At 39.9% G+C, this 16,893-nt stretch overlaps 1 protein-coding gene across 1 annotated transcript; it reads right to left on the reverse strand.

The window, feature by feature from the left end:
• Positions 1 to 5,402: 5,402 nt before the first annotated feature.
• LOC139728969 (uncharacterized) lies at positions 5,403 to 14,845 on the reverse strand. The gene is made up of 10 exons (XM_071639894.1): positions 14,802 to 14,845; positions 14,163 to 14,346; positions 13,208 to 13,324; positions 12,315 to 12,446; positions 11,766 to 11,828; positions 10,757 to 10,924; positions 9,817 to 9,948; positions 8,270 to 8,325; positions 7,565 to 7,756; positions 5,403 to 6,357 (listed from the first exon to the last, which is right to left on the reverse strand). The coding sequence occupies exons 1-10, from the start codon at positions 14,843 to 14,845 to the stop codon at positions 5,403 to 5,405; spliced, it is 2,043 nt and encodes a 680-aa protein (XP_071495995.1).
• Positions 14,846 to 16,893: the final 2,048 nt, after the last annotated feature.

Below are 16,893 nucleotides of genomic sequence, written 5' to 3' on the forward strand. Positions count from 1 at the left end.
CGCTTTTCACTTAGTATTGAGTTTTACGGTCTCTGTACTGTTAGTTTCTCGGTGACTGTTCACGTATGTCTTGTAAGCATTTGTGTTGTAAAAGTATGTGCACATAAGCGTATTAATCATTGCCTGTGTTTTATGCACGATATTTCAACGAAATATCTGGCTATAACTGAACAAATCATTCTATGGAAGTACCCAAACATGATGACTTCCATGAACTATACCAGCTGATGATGTGATGTGATGCGAACAATACAGGACAAGATGTCAATCATAATTATGTAATACAGAGTGTGGAGGAAGAAGCTAAGGCCATTAACCTATCAAGGCTTCTCCCAAGTAAAATGAAACAATTTATGGCACAATACAAAAACAAAACAAAAAATATCAAATCAAAACAAAAACAAAACGAAAACTAGCATCAATGATAAGGGGATTATTGCGGGAAGGCACGAAAATTTCTTTTAAAATGGCGCTTAACCCGTTGTGGGTCAAACAATAACATCACGCCCTCATCGCTCACACCCTCAACTAACCAAATTTATATTTTGCAACTTTAACAATTTCCAGATTCTGACACCGTTGTATAGTTTCTTATTTCAGTGCATTTTATTGAAAATATATAGCAATGTCTGCATGTTCCACGTGATAAATATAATTTTAGTATAAAAGTGTCAATAGCATTTGTATCGATGAGTTCATAGCGCGTTAGCAATAAATAGATACGATTATTAGAATGACATCAAACATGATTTCAAATCTTTAAGGTTACTTCAATGACAGCTCACATTTCGTTGGTCTACTCCTTACACTGTCATCTATACGCATTTATTTAAAAAATACAGATAACAATAACATGAATGAAATTATTGACAAATATATTAAAGGGTGACAAGAATTACGATTTTCTGCATTGACAGGATATCATCCTTCTTTGTTAGGACGACGGTCATTTAAAGAGAGTTGAAGTTCAGTTTTTATCTGCTCTTTCTGCATGTTAGCTGTAGTTTTTATCCTGCCTCTAGTGGCTGTCATCAATACTAGTAAATCAATCTTTGGAAATAGCGCAAGATTATCTCACTTTGAGTTCTTTCTATACATCCTCATTATGATCGCCTTAATGAATATCATTATCATGTAGCTTGATCCTTGGCCCACGAGACAGTTTCTACAGCACATGGACAGTTCATTACTGTACGTCTCTTCCATGCATGATTCGTAGTCCCATACAGTATTTTCCCCATTGTATAAGATAGGGTGCTCCTCTGAATCAAGTGAAGTTTTGGTCATGTTCAACATCTCTCATCAGCTCTAATGAACCCTTTGTGTGCTACAAGTACCGCTTGGCACACCAAACCCCATGGCGTTGAACACATTGCCCAAAATCCGCGGCACAGAAAGGGGTATACCAGGGAGGTGTGAGAGATCTCTCTCACACCTCCCTGGTTATACGACAGTCGTTGCTGGTCTGCGTTGGGGCGTGTACATTCGACATGCCTGGTTGATGGCGATGTACAGGAAGCTGTTTGTGTCTGCCGCCATTCATGTAGCCTATAGAGTCTCTTTTGTTTTGCTCTTGAAGTCCATCATGATGCGTGATGATCTCAGCTACTGCCATACACATTATTATTTTCTGCTTCCGTTATCGGTACTACTTTTAACGTGCCAAATGTTTCTGCCATTCTCGACATTTCTCACAAACTGTTGCTGCAGGGTTTCCACTTATACAGCTGTATGCTCATTTTCTCTCGCTTCCACTTGTTGTTACTTGTTGTTGCACTTGATTCGTTCATTATTTCTGCCAGTATTTTGCTGCTGCTGATGACATACAAGCACACTGTTTCCACAGCTGGTGGTAGCATGCTTATTATACTTCCCGCTCCACAGTTGTTTACTGATTCCCGACAAGATGTCTTGATTTATGTTGATTTTGTGGCCGATTTCCATTTCTTTTTGGTACATCTGTCTCCTGCATGGCATTACTGTTTTCTGCTAGCGACATGCTCATTTTTCTTTTCTTGTATCCGTGTAGTCGCAGCTGGTTTCAGGACATTGTGTGGCATGCCCATAGTCCATGATATCGTGGTAGTGATTGCTATTTTGTTTTTCGCAATTTGTTTCTGCCGAATTCGTCGGATGCTGATCTCCGATTTTGGCTTGTTCTTAGTCGTTTCTGCGATCATAAGCTGCTTTCCCCGTGTAGATTCGTTGTATTTGCCTTAATTTGCCGTCTTCGTTGCTTTAAAGGCATGTTCATTATCACTTGTGCCTTGTGTGCTGGTTTCTTCATTATTTCTGCAGCTTTAGTCCAAGATTTTCGTTGTGGCATCGTGGGCATTGTTCGTGTGAACATGCTGATGTTGTCATTGTCTTTACCGGCTATTTCTTGTAGCATGCTCAACACCTCTGCCTTAAAATCTGTCGTTTTCCGATCTGCTGCTTGCCCGTTCTTTGAATGTCCTCCATTTCGGCAGTATGATACCAATAGTCAGATTATTCAGTTTTATTACTTAATTTCTGCATTTGGCGTGTCCGTCATTTCTGTCACGATGGATTTGTTGCCGGCGTTTGCATGTGGAGTGCTTGTTATTTCTGCCACCTGTATAGTCTTTGCTGTTATCAGTTCGTGGCGGGCTCATTCGTTTTCCCAGAGTAAGTCTCAATGATTGCTGCTTGTAGCTTGAACCTCTACCCATTAATTCGGCGCACTAGCTCTTTAATTCTGCCGCCAGTGATCCGTTGACAGTTTCTTTTTGCTGCACTTTTTTTTTTAATTCACTGCCTCCATTCCGCTGTTGTTCATGACCATGCTTAGACATACCAATTACTAAAAGTAGTTTTCCATTACCTTTGTTTTTTTATCTCTTATTGCAAAAAGGTATGTTTCGGTTTGGGCTGCGTATGACATAATAGTTGGTCAATGTTGCTATAGACGTAGTTCAATCTCCATGTACTTGTAATAATTGCTGCTTTCCCCGAGAACCGTTGTATTTGCCTTAATTTTACGTTCTCGTCGCTTTTTAAGGCATGATCAGTATAACTTGTGCCTCCATCCCATGTGTGCTGCCGTTTCTGATGCTGGTTTCTTCGTCGTAAATTTCTGCAGCTTTAGTCCAAGATTTTCTTTGCAACATCGTTGACATTGTTCATGTGAACATGTTAATTGTCATTTATTTTTCTCTACCGGCTTTTTCTTGTAGCATATCCATCACCTCTGCCTCAAATCTGTCTTTTGCCGGGCTGCTGCTTGCCCGTTCTTTGAGTATCCTTCATTTAGGCAGTAGATTATTCAGTTTTGCTACTTAATTTCTGCGTTGACGTGCCCGTCATTTCTGTCACGATGGATTTGTTGCCGGCGTCTGCATGTGACATTCTTGTTATTTTCTGCCACCTTTAGTAGTCTTTGCTGCTATCAGTTCGTTTTGCCATAGTAAGTCTCAGTGATTGACGCTTGTAGCTTGCTGATGACTGTACCTCTGCCTATCAATACGGCGTCCTCTTTAATTCTACCACCACTTGTTTGTTGACAGTTTCTTTTTGTTGCTTTTTTTTTTTGCTGCCTCCATCCCGTTGCTGCTCTTGTAATGCTTTGGCATAACAATTATTCTGCCTTCGCCTTTGTTCATATCTCTGATTGCAAAAAAGGTTTGTTTCGGTTTGGGCTGCGTATTCCATAATAGTTGGTTAAAGTTGTTAAAAGTCGTACTTCAATCTCCTTGTACTTGTAATTGCTGCGTTCCCCTTGTAGATACGTTGCATTTGCCTTAATTTGCCGTTCTCGTTGCTTTTAAAGGCATGATCATCATGATCATTATAACTGTGCTTCCATGCCGTGTATGCTGGTTTCTGCTGATTTCTTCATTGTTTCTGCAGATTTAGTCCAAGATTTTCGTTGTACCATCATGGGCATTGTTCGTGTGAACATATTGTCATTGTCTTTACCGGCTATTTTTTTTTTTGTAGCATGCTCATCGCCTCTGCCTCATATCTGTTACTTTGCCAGGATGCTGCTTGCCCGTTCTTTGAATGTCCTTCATTTAGGCAGTAGTCACATTGTTCAGTTTTCCTACTTAATTCTGCGCTTGGCGTAACCCTAATTTCCCCACGATGGACTTGTTGCCGGCGTCTACATGTGGCATGCTGGTCATGTTTGCCACCTGTAGTAGTATCCTCTATTATCAGTTCCACTCGTTTTGCCATAGAAAGTGTCATTGATTGCTGCTTTTGTCAATGTTTGTAGCTTGCTGAAGACTGTACTTCTGCCTATACGGCGTGCACTTTCAATCTTCCCCCAGTTGTTTGGTGATATTTTCTGCTAGTTGATCTTTTTTTATTCCATGTACTGCCTCCATTCTGCTATTGCTCAATGAGTTTTTGATATACCAATCATTCTGCCTTTTGTTGTTTATGTCCATCGTGGCAAAGTAATTTGTTTCGGTTTAGGCTGCGGATTCCACTATAGTTGGCTGAAGTTGTTGGACGCAGTTTAATCTTCCTGTACTTGTAAGTTTATTATCTTCTAAGCGTCGTTAATCAACGTCCTGGCATGTGCTCGCTTATTGCATTGATCTGATTCATACAATGTCCGATCAATTCTTTAGTGACTGCCATCTTTCAAAATGTGGTAGTGCGTCGCTATATCCCACCGTGAAAGGATTTTGCAGCAAGCGTTGATTTAGAGGACTTATATGTCAGTTGTTGACATAATTTTGCATACAACCTAAATCTTTGCGTCTGGATAAGTTGTAGTATTTTTTTCTCTGTCAATCTGTCAATGGCAAAATCATCCTCTGTTCTTCGGCGGGATGACACGACTCATGTCTCATAGCAACAGAGTGTTTTTGCATTCCTTTCCAGACATGGTAGTGCTGTGATGGTGTATAGCTCCTGACAAATCATCTCCAGAACATGCAGATGTCATCATCGCTCACCGGTCACGTTTGAATGATGTCTGATGCTTGATTACCATAACTGTAGTATTAGGATGACTGTAAGACCATCTGCCTGATGTTAAATGGTTTCCTTACTGTACAGTGGTCTATAAATTGATTTCTTGATGGTGTCTCTATCTCCGTATATACGTTGCTGCGTGTGTGATGTCACATTACAACTTTACTCCCCCTCCGTTACCCTCAGCTCCACTGCAGGATGATGTCATTGTCACTATCCGACATCACAATGGTTTTGCTGTCTGTGGTATCATCAGAGGCTGGATTGATGGTGCCAATGGAGAAACTCTGTTTTTCTGGTGGCTGTAGTACTCCTCATGTCGCAAGTCTGATGTTATACTTAAGTACATCGGCTTCGAGAAGGGGAGGAGGACTGTAAGTATGCTGCTGAGTTGTTGATGACAATACGGGACACCTGCCACGCAGCATGCTTTACCCTTCCCGAGCCGGCGCCGATTAGATGGAAGACCGGATGCTCTCGATCTTCTGCAAAACCTCGCTCATGGTGTGCGGCCTCTTAAGCGGATTGGCATCTTGGCACGTCAGGGCTAGATCCATGAGGTCGTGAAGATCCCTCCTGTCCACGATGGTCTCGAACAGGATGCCCAGGGAGAAGATATCGGAGAGTACGGAGTAAAGCTCGCCCTTGAGCACGACTTCGGGGGCGAGGAAGAAAAGGCCGCGTCCCGCTTTGTACTCGCTCTTGGCACGAGACCCGAAGTCTCTTTGACTCGAGTAGGACGTGGCGCTGCAAAGACCGAAGTCGATGATGACACCGTGCCAGCGCTGGGAGCGTTTCTCGAGCAGGACGTTATTACACTTGACATCGTTGTGCAGCAGTCCGTGCTTATGAAGCTCCATGAGTCCCCTGGTGATATCCTCACACACGTGGAGCATGGACTTCGGCGAGAGCTTTGGTTTTGGTCCTTTGCGTGAGAGGGCTGAGTAAAGGGGAAACGCCTTTCCGGTACGCTTGTTCCCAACGAACTCCGACACAGTGCAGGGGATACCTTCCAGGGTGACGACGCCTATCATCTTGGGGAAGTAGGGCGAGCCAGACACCAGCTGCTGCACGGTGGATTCCTTCAGAACCACGCCCTTTATCCAGCGCTTCTCCTCAATCCTATTGCACTTCACAGTGGGGAGCTCGCGCTGGAGCTGTTTGATGGCAACGGGCTCGGCTGTTGGCGCGTAGCGACCGAGGAACACCTTTCCGTATGTTCCCTTTCCCAACACCTTCAACTTGCGGAGTTGTCCCGCCTGCCCTCGGCCCTTGAAAGGGATGATGTCCATTGTCGAGATTTTCTTGCATTGAACACTACTGGGCACGGTGGCGATCGTTACGTGATCCACGGTGTTGGTGATGCGGAACGAAGCGATTGCCTTCTGGTCTACGCAATTCGTCTTCAGGCTGAGTAAATGACAACAAATGGTACAATGTGATAAGAGGCTGTTAAGTGATGGTAAACCTTACTACTTGCAAAGCATTATGAGCTTAGCTATGGAGAAGAAATCCATTTGGCATTGCGATATTTCGCATTTAACGATAACGGTCTGAATATGGATTGAGTGAACAGAGAATCCAATTGTCAGTAGTTTATCGACAACACGTCATTTTTGTTGTTTTCTGGTAAACTATACTTGCAAAGCATTATGAGCTTAGCTATGGAGAAGGAATCCACTTCGGCTTTTCCATAGTTTTTCTTGTCAAACTTATAAAGTGATTCGTCCAGTATGACACTCAACTCCCTTGCTGCAGTATGAGTAATGTGTGGTTGGCTATAATACAATTGTAATATAGGCAATCACATCTTGAGTATACTTGTATAATGGCTGTTTAGAATTGTCACCCAACCTCTCACACTCAAACGTTCTGAAATGTGAAAGTAATTTATTTCCAGGGGAATTTTAGTTCTTCTTCTTCTTCTTTCCCTTCTTCTTCGAGTTGTCTTCCTCCTTCAATAAACTGAAGATTCTTGCAGACAGTTCTTATTATTACTAAACTCTGTCCAGCTTATGCTGCTGATGTTGAACACACTTCTGCCGACGATTAGTTAAGAATGCCAGACCATTAACGTCGTGTTTGGTATCCACGCAACTCATCAAAATAGATATCCAGATTCCATTTTACACATGAATTATCTAACAATACGTGATTGTGAACCATGGAGAGTGTAGCTCAATATGTGTTAGCTAGATCATACGCACATTTTGATTCGGCTCCGTAAATTTTATGTTTTCCATTAGGAGAAAACCTCGAGTATTTTCGTAGTCATGGATAATGTTTCAGTTTTTAGTGTGTTTGTTGAGGATGCATAGTTGTCCATTGTAATGACTAATATTAAAGAGCGTAAGTGTATTGCGTAACTGGCCTGCCCGTTGACCACCATTTTCAAACAACAATTTTCATTGCGTTAATACCGGAATATGACGGACCTCTCTTAAAAGGAAAGGCATAAATATAGTTTAAAGTCTATTAGGATATGTTTTTAGACCAGCACGGCAACTACCAGTCCAGGACAAGCAATTTCAGGTTTAGCTGGTAACACTGGGCTGGCTCTTTGCCAGGTGGAGATTGAGCATGTGAATCGCATGCAGGAATGTTTTAGTATACTTACACATTTACGAGGTCCCTGAGATCTTGGATCAGTCGCTCCTTTCTCGTGTTGTCAAACTCGAGGCGTTTAATCTGATCCCGCAGTCCATTCCGGGACTTCTCCACCTGATCCAGTCTGTCCCGGACCTTCTCTCCCGCCTTCTCCACCACCTTAAGGTCTTCTGCCATTCCAGTCATCTGTCCTTCCAGAAGACTGCAGATATACCGATAGCAATCACAATGATGATTACGATTAATGACACTGGATGACGACAGTCATAATAGTTACTGGTATAGTAATGGATATACATGACACATGTTTGCTATGACGATTATCAATAATAATGAAGTTATCACTGCTTCAGTGATCATCATGGTAATGATAATGAGAGTATAATTAAGAAGAAAAAAATCAAAATTATGAGAGGATAACCATGGCAATTGAATGACTGGATGTGATTACTCATAGATTGATGATTGCAGTGATACAGTTTAGTAATCTTGCATTATTTAAATAACAGAATGGTAATTTACTGAACTACACGGCTATCTTTCTGCGGTCTCCCTTCATTGCGAATTTCGCAGTTACTTTATGACCACTGTTAACCAATGCTGAGAGTGCCCCCCCCCCCCCCCGAGTGCATTTTCTGCCCGTGAAGATATATCAGTAAACTATATTACATAATGGTTAATGATGTGGTCTATAGATTACGTAAGTGATAATGACCTGATCTTGGCGTTCTTCTGGACGAGGTCATCTTGTAGCTTGGAGACGTCTGCAGGCTGTAATGAAATAAAGGACGAATAGGAGGAAAATGAATCAATCTCAAATGTGTTAAAGGAAGTTTCTTTTTGTTGTTGGAGTGTTACCCACTTCATCAGGCGTCATGCAGTCAGAATTGGTCAGTGGCGTATCGGGGGGGGGGGGGGGGGGCAAGGGGGCACGTGCCCCGGGCGTCACTCTTTGGGAGCGCCCAAAAAAAAAAAAACGAAAAAAAATGAAGAAGAAAAAACAAACAAACAAACAAACAAACAAAACCTCGCTCGGACCCGGGGGGGGGGGGGGGGGGGGGGGGGGCAGGCGGAGCAGGGGGGAGGGTAGAAAATTAAATCAAACAAGATAAAAAACAAAACATGATGATGACGCGGACAAAATGACGATGTTTATTGTGTTCACACAAGACACAAAACGTGATGATGACGCGGAAATGTACAAATTTGGGCTCAATCGCTCGTATTAATTTGGAGCATTTTGTTCAAGTCCTCAGTTTGTTTGCATAAATCGTTATCTATAAGGCCGTCACTATACCTTTGATTAGAATTGTAAGATTTAATTAGCAAAAAACGACAAGAATTCCATGTTTTGTAAGCTGAAATACAAATTTTTTCAGCTCGCTCGCTGAGCTCGCTCACCAGTATTTATTTAAAAAAAAGAAGAAGATAAGATAACCAAAAAATGACAAGAATTCCATGTTTTGTAAGCTGAAATACAATAATTTTCGGCTCGCTCGCTGCGCTCGCTCGCCAAAATTTGAGACCCCTTTGGATTTGAAGTGCTTGAAAAAGCATATATCATGTGGATTTTTTAAAAAGTCCCTAACGGGATGGGGTTGGGGTTGAACACTTTTTCAGAAATTAGGGCCGCAATTTTCGCGCTTGCCCCGAGCGCCGTTTTCCCGAGATACGCCACTGGAATTGGTTGTGTTTTATACGAGCAGTATAGCTATTGGTTACTATAACCTTTAAATCCTTGGTGATAACAAAGGAATTACCATATCCCGCTTTCCTTTCGATCGAAAAAGCAGTAAAAAATAACATTCAAAAGACATATCGCCAGATAGAATCGAAAACTGCGTAAGGTCTCACTGACATTTCAGTCGCATATCAATGGTACGTTGCCAACGAATATAATATCACTAATTCCTTTTGCTTTGCCACGTTGATATTCAAAGTGAAAGCTAGAATAAAGCAGTCGCACACACTCTTAATTACGGTATAAAACAGAGGTTAAATTGCAGACCAAAACAATAACATAATATATAGGAAATGATTATCATTTCGATCAGTTTTTCATACATTTCCAAGCTCAGGATCAGAATAAAATTCTTGGTACAGTCATGCACACTCTGAAAGTTTATTTCTTGTCCAGTTAAACTTTTATGCTGAGCAACAATGTAAAGTAGCAAGTGATGAGTGAATAAATCGTTCATTTCTCCTGCGTTGCCAAATAGAGGATCCTTATTGTACTGAAAACAGATAAACACAAAACATTACGTTGTTTGAGTCCGAGGTCTTCCGTCGCCAACGGAAGCGCATCCTCCGCCCCTTCTTGATCCGCTTCTTTTCCGAAAGGTCATTCAACTCTTCCAGGGAGGTTGTTAAGGCTTCGACCTTCCTCTTGAGGTCCTGAGACAGCAGCAAACGTGAGATGGTAAATGGGAATTAAGATGGATAGTAAAAAGATATTAAAAAGGATGGTAGATTGAGATTAAAAATGAATGGTAAATGGGGATTAAAATGATTGGTATATAGGTATGGAGGTTAAGATGGACAGTAAATTGGGATGAAAATGGATGGTAAATGGTGATTGAAATGGTGATGATTTAAAGAACATTAATGACTAGAGATGAGGGCACGCAACAGTCCAGGCTGATAAGCAGATAAGTGAAGATTAAGAAAATTAAAGTAAATCTAAAGACCATCACAGAAAGATGTTGATTCGTATAGTTTCCTCCGGTTCGATTATTGCATGTCCTTGTGTCTGTTCTGTTTTAATGCCTTTGATGGCAATGTGTCTCATAGCTCTTTCACACAAAATGGGCTAGTTTTTTTGTATCTTCATGGTGGAAGACTGGGAACGAAACCGAAATGCTTTTGAAAGGTCAAACTGTGATAACATAAATATTTTCAGGTCAAACATTCAGCATGGTCCATAGCGCATGATCTGTGATTGTTTCGGTCAATTTTCATCACAGTTAATGATGGTGATGATAATAGTAATAATATAACGGTGATACACTCATGTGTATCATGTTATGTTATGCTTAGTTACATTTTGAAATACAGAGATGATGATAAAAGATATAATGGTGATCATGTGTATCACTTATGTATGTAGCTATATAACGCTTGTATAGTATGCATTTGAAACTCCGCATTGATACTGCATGGCAATCGAAATATCCGGTAATTTGTTTTTGCTTTACTGCTATACCTGGATTTCTGCCTCATTCGATGTAATCATGTCGCGAGCCTTGATCCGCTGTTGTTCGCGGGTATCAGCGACTTTCTGGAGGTCGTTGAAGGCGGAGCTGAGCTCACCGACGATGGCCGATGGCTTGATGTTAGGGGAGAGGCGAACGCCAATGTCCGTTGCAAGAGTCTGGATGACATATAAAAATGTAATAATAATAATAATAAGAAGAAGAATAATAATAGTAGTAGCAATAGTAATAATAATAATAATAATAATAATAATAATAATAATAATAGTGCAGTAACTATGTTACTTTGAAGGGGAGCATCGCTGCCATGAGACTAAATCAAGTTTGTCTTAGTAATGTCGCTGTGATCACTAGACTGCAACAGAAGTAAAGATGCACTTGAGTAATGTACATATCTGTTCGAATCTTAAAATATACTCTTCAAGAAAATACAAAGTAGGCCTACAACTTTTTTAGCACAAGTAAATTCGCCGATTATTTTGTCACCACTCACATGGCTGCCTCCCTTAGATTTGGTAGCAAGGAATACGTCTTAGTAATGGAGCCCTCTGATCATCGTTGTAATTTCCCTCTTTTTCGTTTTCAGCGAGCTATCATATTGAATCTATTCCAATATTCCATAATCTAATTATCAAGTCATATAGTTAACATGAATGCTCAGATGGTTTCCACACTCTTGTATCTTAGGGACATAATACTGCGCCTACAGTCTTCATGTATATCCTATGAAAACAAAGATCCATATACAATCTTCATTTATGAAATGGATGTCCCTCCTTCATTCTTGTTTATTCTCTCTTTGCTCATATTGATAGCAATCTCAGCATCTTTCTTACAACGTCTTAGGATATACAATACAACCTTTCCCTTTTGAGTATAGTCCTCTTAGTAATACTTTGTTTGTTCACGTAAAAGTTCGGATTTTGTCGTTATGTTGTTTGAGTACGAATAATTAGCTTTTAGTTGATAATTCTTTTTATCAGCCATAAGTCCACAAACCTTGAGCTCCTGAGTGTGGGCCTCAAAGTCCAGTTGCAGGCGCGCCACTTTCTCACAAGCGCCCTGCAATTGTAAGCGGGAAAATTACAAAATGAAACGTTACTTCTCAGCCATAAATAGTTATTAACAATTTAGATATACTGTACATGTGGAAAAGTGGGAGGGCGGGATAAATGCCTTATTAAATAATTAACAACCTTATGCAGTTGAGTGCATCATCGGATAACAATGAATAGATGGAAGTGAAGGAATCAATGAGTTATTAAAAGAAAGGCTCACTATTATACAGTGAGAATCAAAATCATTTATGATGATAGACTACAAACTGATAGCCGGGACATTCGAATCAAAGTACTAAATGAATTCTTATAAAATCATTGAATACAACCGGTATACTGAGTACTATATATAGTAAGCAAGATTGCAACGTATGTGATACGGAGTCCGGACCACATCTACAATCTCTCTATATATAACTACATCTTTCCATCTACTGATTGTAGATCTATATCTCATAAAACTGACCAAATTCGAGTATAATGTTTATACCTGAACGGCCAGTTCTAAGTCGTCGTTCTCCTTCTGAACTTTGTCCCACGTCTGTTTGAGGTCGTCAGCAAGTTCACACCACTCTCGGTCCGCTCCATTCCCGGTGATCAGCCTGATTGGGTCCGCTAGGGTCTGCCACCAAGAAGGTGCATGAGGTGGAGGAGAGAGAGAGAGAGAGGAGAGAGAGACGAGAGCGACGTATCAGAGAGAAATATTTATCAATAGATACACAGATATGGATAGGATAGAGAAATAGATAAATCGGTAGGTACTCATTTATGTAGACACACAGACATAGACAGATAAATTGATGGATTGATCAGTTCGGTAAGTATACTTATTTGTAATTTTGTACATAATCATGTTTATCACTAGATTCTACAGTGATAACAAACAGATAGGAGATGGATAGATACTAGACTGTGAGATCGATTGACGATTTCGACTTCCAGCTCGGGTAATTATATGTGCATCAGTTTAAGTTATTTTCACATTAATGGATGTACATACTACCCCTAACTGTATATAGACGCGGACATTTCAAACCTTTAATATTCTTTTTCTCGTGCATGATATATTTTTCATTTCATTTCCGACAAAAGTATGCGATACAAATTTTGCATATGCAAAAAAAAAAAAAAGATGAAATAGAAATGTAACTTTTGCATATATAAGCGAAATTGATATTTACAAGTATTACTGCCATTTCTATTCCAATCACTGCTGTTATTTTCTTTAGCTAAGTTTATATGATATGATAATCAACCTTAACCAATAAAAACCAACACGACTGCATGAATAAAAATGAATAAGTAATTTTGTGAGGCTCACCTTCAACCTCCCCTGGAGCTCGATCTTAAGCGCGCGGAACTTCGCTCGCCACTTGTCCTTACATTTGGCGTGCCAGGCGTCGATATTGGAGCGGGGCCTCCCTCATTTTTCTCCACTGCCTCCTCCGGAGTGGATTCCTCCGTAGCATCGCTGACGGTGCTACCTGCGCCGATCAAGGCCTGAAAGTCATTACGGACGAATGTAATTATGACAACGGTGATGCAATAGTAGTACTGAGGTAGCAATATTGAGAATGATGGCACTATAACAATATGAGCATAGTGATGATAAATGCATGTAACCTAGTAGTAAATGCATTATTAGTGATGATACTATTTCAGTTTAATTTGAGTTAAATGCTATTCCACAAATAAGATTAACAATCATGGATTATTTTTTTTTGCACACAAAGAAAAAAAAAAAACCCTTAATGATCCATTATGAACATGACAGGGATAATCTTATAAAAGTGGAAGAAAGAAATATTACACCGCAATCGAAAGCAAAGGTTGTATGAGTATTTTGCCCTTTGTGTTTGATAATGGAGTCTTAACTGAGACGTAATGTCGTTTTAATCAAAACAGTAATATCTGTCGCAATCACAAGACAATCAAATCAGGTCATCAAATCAGGTCATCAAATCAGCTCCTCTCTGATTTACTTTTTTTGTGTGTTTAGTCAAGCAAAATATACGGTTTCCAGTTGTGATGATTTGGCAATGATAACTTCCCATAGATAGTAGCTGACTAAACACTGACAATATTAATGTTCATGATCTTCTTACAGACCATACGCGAGTAAGGAGTTGTCAGGCGATAAACATTACATAACCACCTCATATCAAACAAACTACACATGAAATTATGATGCGACTATCACCGATACCCATTTTTCTTGACTACATGCATTCACAAAATATACACACGTACACATGCACATACATACATACACATATCGGACTACGCGACGTTGATTTTACAACTCTGTAGAAACATGACGATGCGTTGCCATGGTTACCTTGATCTGCGCCTCACTGTGGTTCTGCTCGTTGGAGAGCCGGCTGAGCTCAGCGCGGAGTCGTTCGATTCTCCTCCTCCTTTGCCTGCCAGGAGTCGCCGAGTGCCTTCGCCAGATCCTCGGGGGAGCTGTTGGCCGACGCTCCGCTGATGGACCTGGCTGCCTCCACGAGGACTTTGAAGGGCTGAAATATACAGTATAATGATGGACGGTATCATAAATATCAATATGTAAGATTTTAAGTAATACGTATCAATCATCCTTATAACAGAGTACGAAGCATTACATCTTACCTAGCTCTTCTGATATCATTTTCAAATCTAAATTAGTTTCAGACAGTCTCATTACGACACATGCCATTAAGGCATTTGCCAAATCTGACATGTGGAAAATATTTGAACATCCCTCGTCTATTAATTCATTATCCATATATTCATTCATAGATTAATTTAGTTGAGGATATACCTTCGTCAGTCCAGTCATCTACTAGTCCATCTATCCATCAATTCCTTCTATGTGGCCTCCATCGATTGAGTCATTCATCCATCTATATTTTGTCTATAGTAATCCAGATATTCATTTATCTAGCCATTCATTCATGTACCAATACGTTCATTAACTCACTACCACCTATCCTACCTCTTGATGGTCAGTGCCCTTGGGTGGTTGTGCAATTTCTGCATCGCCGGATTGTCTCGGCACCTCTGTCGCCTCTTGGTCGGCAGAGGGCAGTGTTTATGGTCTCAGCATCACTTTCCAGTCTGTCACAAAAATAATAATTATTATGATGGACAATCAACAATTGATCATAAAAGCCGTACCAGATTCTACGTTTAAAATTATGTTGAAAACCCTAGTAACTCTAAGATGCAAAGCACAATCAAACTAGGACATAATACCCTAAACCTCCACATACGTGACATATCTTACTATCTAATTATTTATACATGTACGACACTGGAACACAGCTCATCCAAATAAGTTAAGTGACATTCACACATCACAGTTACTAAAAAGTCAAGAGAACGGTAGGTTTCTTGAATGTGAAAATACAACAACTATTTGACACATCACGAGGTGAGCCACCAATGCACCCTAAATCATTAGATGTAATCCTGACTATCACAAGTCTAGACATTGCTATTGTACGGCTACAATGTATCATTGCAAAAAGACATGTATACACTGACTCTCTAGACTCTATTTAAACAAAATTTCTCGCCACTCACCGAACCGAAGTTGACATGATTAGATCTCCGTCAAGTCAAAAATACTAGAAAAATGATGCCAACTGCAAACACTTTGATTTCAATCCGAATGCTTCCAAATTGCGCTAAAAATAGCCAGAGACTATTCGAATAGCTACTTCTCCTGCCAAACGCCAGGGTAAAAGTGACTTAGTTTGTTTACGTAACTGGGGTGTGATCAGCATGGCCATCCCTGCGTGACGTCATAGAGAAACTTATGACCAATCAGCGCGCTTTCTCTTGACAACGTACTAAGTATTATAGGATGTGCACGCCCCGCGTGTCTTCAATCACACGCGTAAACTAATGTAAAAATCATTATTACGCGCGCACGGTCTATGCGAAGATACATACTAGTAACCAGAGCACATTATTTTCTTCCTTTTAGTGAAGTAAGTGATAACAAATAGTTAAAACAAAGAATTCAATCAAACGATGTTGAGTATTTGAGCTTCCTTCATTTCAGATAATATCCAAAAAGAAAAAAAAAGTTATCTCTTACGCGTATTTGACCGTCATTCATATTACATGAGGATATTGCTAGTAATTTAGGTCGACGAATTTATTTCATTTCATGGTCAAAATTGCAAAATAAAACAAATTTTCAACAGACTGTGGACAGCTCCGTGAACCAACTTTCAAATGGAATTCCGAGAAAGGGAAAACCGAGTTAGTAAACAGGTAAAGGCTTGTCTGAAAAGAAAGAGTAACACTTTCCAAGCACAAACAATGACCATTAAAAATGATTTTGATCATGATACGATGAACATTAAAGGGACATTCCAGACGATTTTCATAATTTCACATCATGTCGTACATAAATCGACAACTCCATGAATAGATTTGTGGAATTTATTGTGGTTCTTGAGCAGAGAAACAATATTTTGAAAAACCTTAAACAAATTACACTGAACAAGGATGATGACATAGGAGGTTCACATATTTCCGAAATGTAGCAGTGTAATTCCATTACAATACCGCTTGCTTGCGAGTTCACCTGTGTTCAATCTGTGCATGCCTTCTTCTTTTGTTCTGCTTCCTTGAGCCCCAACTCATACATTCTAATGGTGACTCTGCCATGTAATCATCCTTATTCATTGCAATTTGTTCTAAATTTTGAAAATATTCTTATTCTTCATCCCAATTATCACAAATTCTGAAACTCTGTCCTTAGTATAACTAATTTATAGTTCTTCAAATGTAAAAATCTGAAAATCATTCGGAGGTCTCCTTTAAAGACATTTTAAAATCTAAATTTTAATGATTTAATGATTATCACGAAACAGTTCTTGAATGGTCAATAATCATAGATACTTTATACAAATAGTGAACTGATCATGTCACATTCTCACAACTTGGCATACAGTTTGTACATGACATTTTGAAATTTTCAGTTTTTCATGTCCCAGTCTCAGATCCTGAGATTTCTAACTGATCATTATTTTGAAGTTATTCAACCAGGAATAACAATGTTTTCCACATTT

Source organism: Diadema antillarum, unplaced genomic scaffold, assembly GCF_040938485.1.
Source record: "Diadema antillarum isolate AM-2024a unplaced genomic scaffold, OU_Dant_1.0 seq00000207_RagTag, whole genome shotgun sequence".
NCBI lineage: Eukaryota > Metazoa > Echinodermata > Echinoidea > Diadematoida > Diadematidae > Diadema > Diadema antillarum.

Bases quoted from the DNA above. Each gene is read 5' to 3' on its own strand.
- LOC139728969 (XM_071639894.1), bottom strand. From the start codon at position 14,845: ATGCAGAAATTGCACAACCACCCAAGGGCACTGACCATCAAGAG. The intron at 14,347-14,801 runs GTAGGATAGGTG...TGTATATTTCAG, and splicing joins AGGGCACTGACCATCAAGAG to CCCTTCAAAGTCCTCGTGGA. The intron at 7,757-8,269 runs GTCATTATCACT...GTATATCTGCAG, and splicing joins CAGAAGAACGCCAAGATCAG to TCTTCTGGAAGGACAGATGA.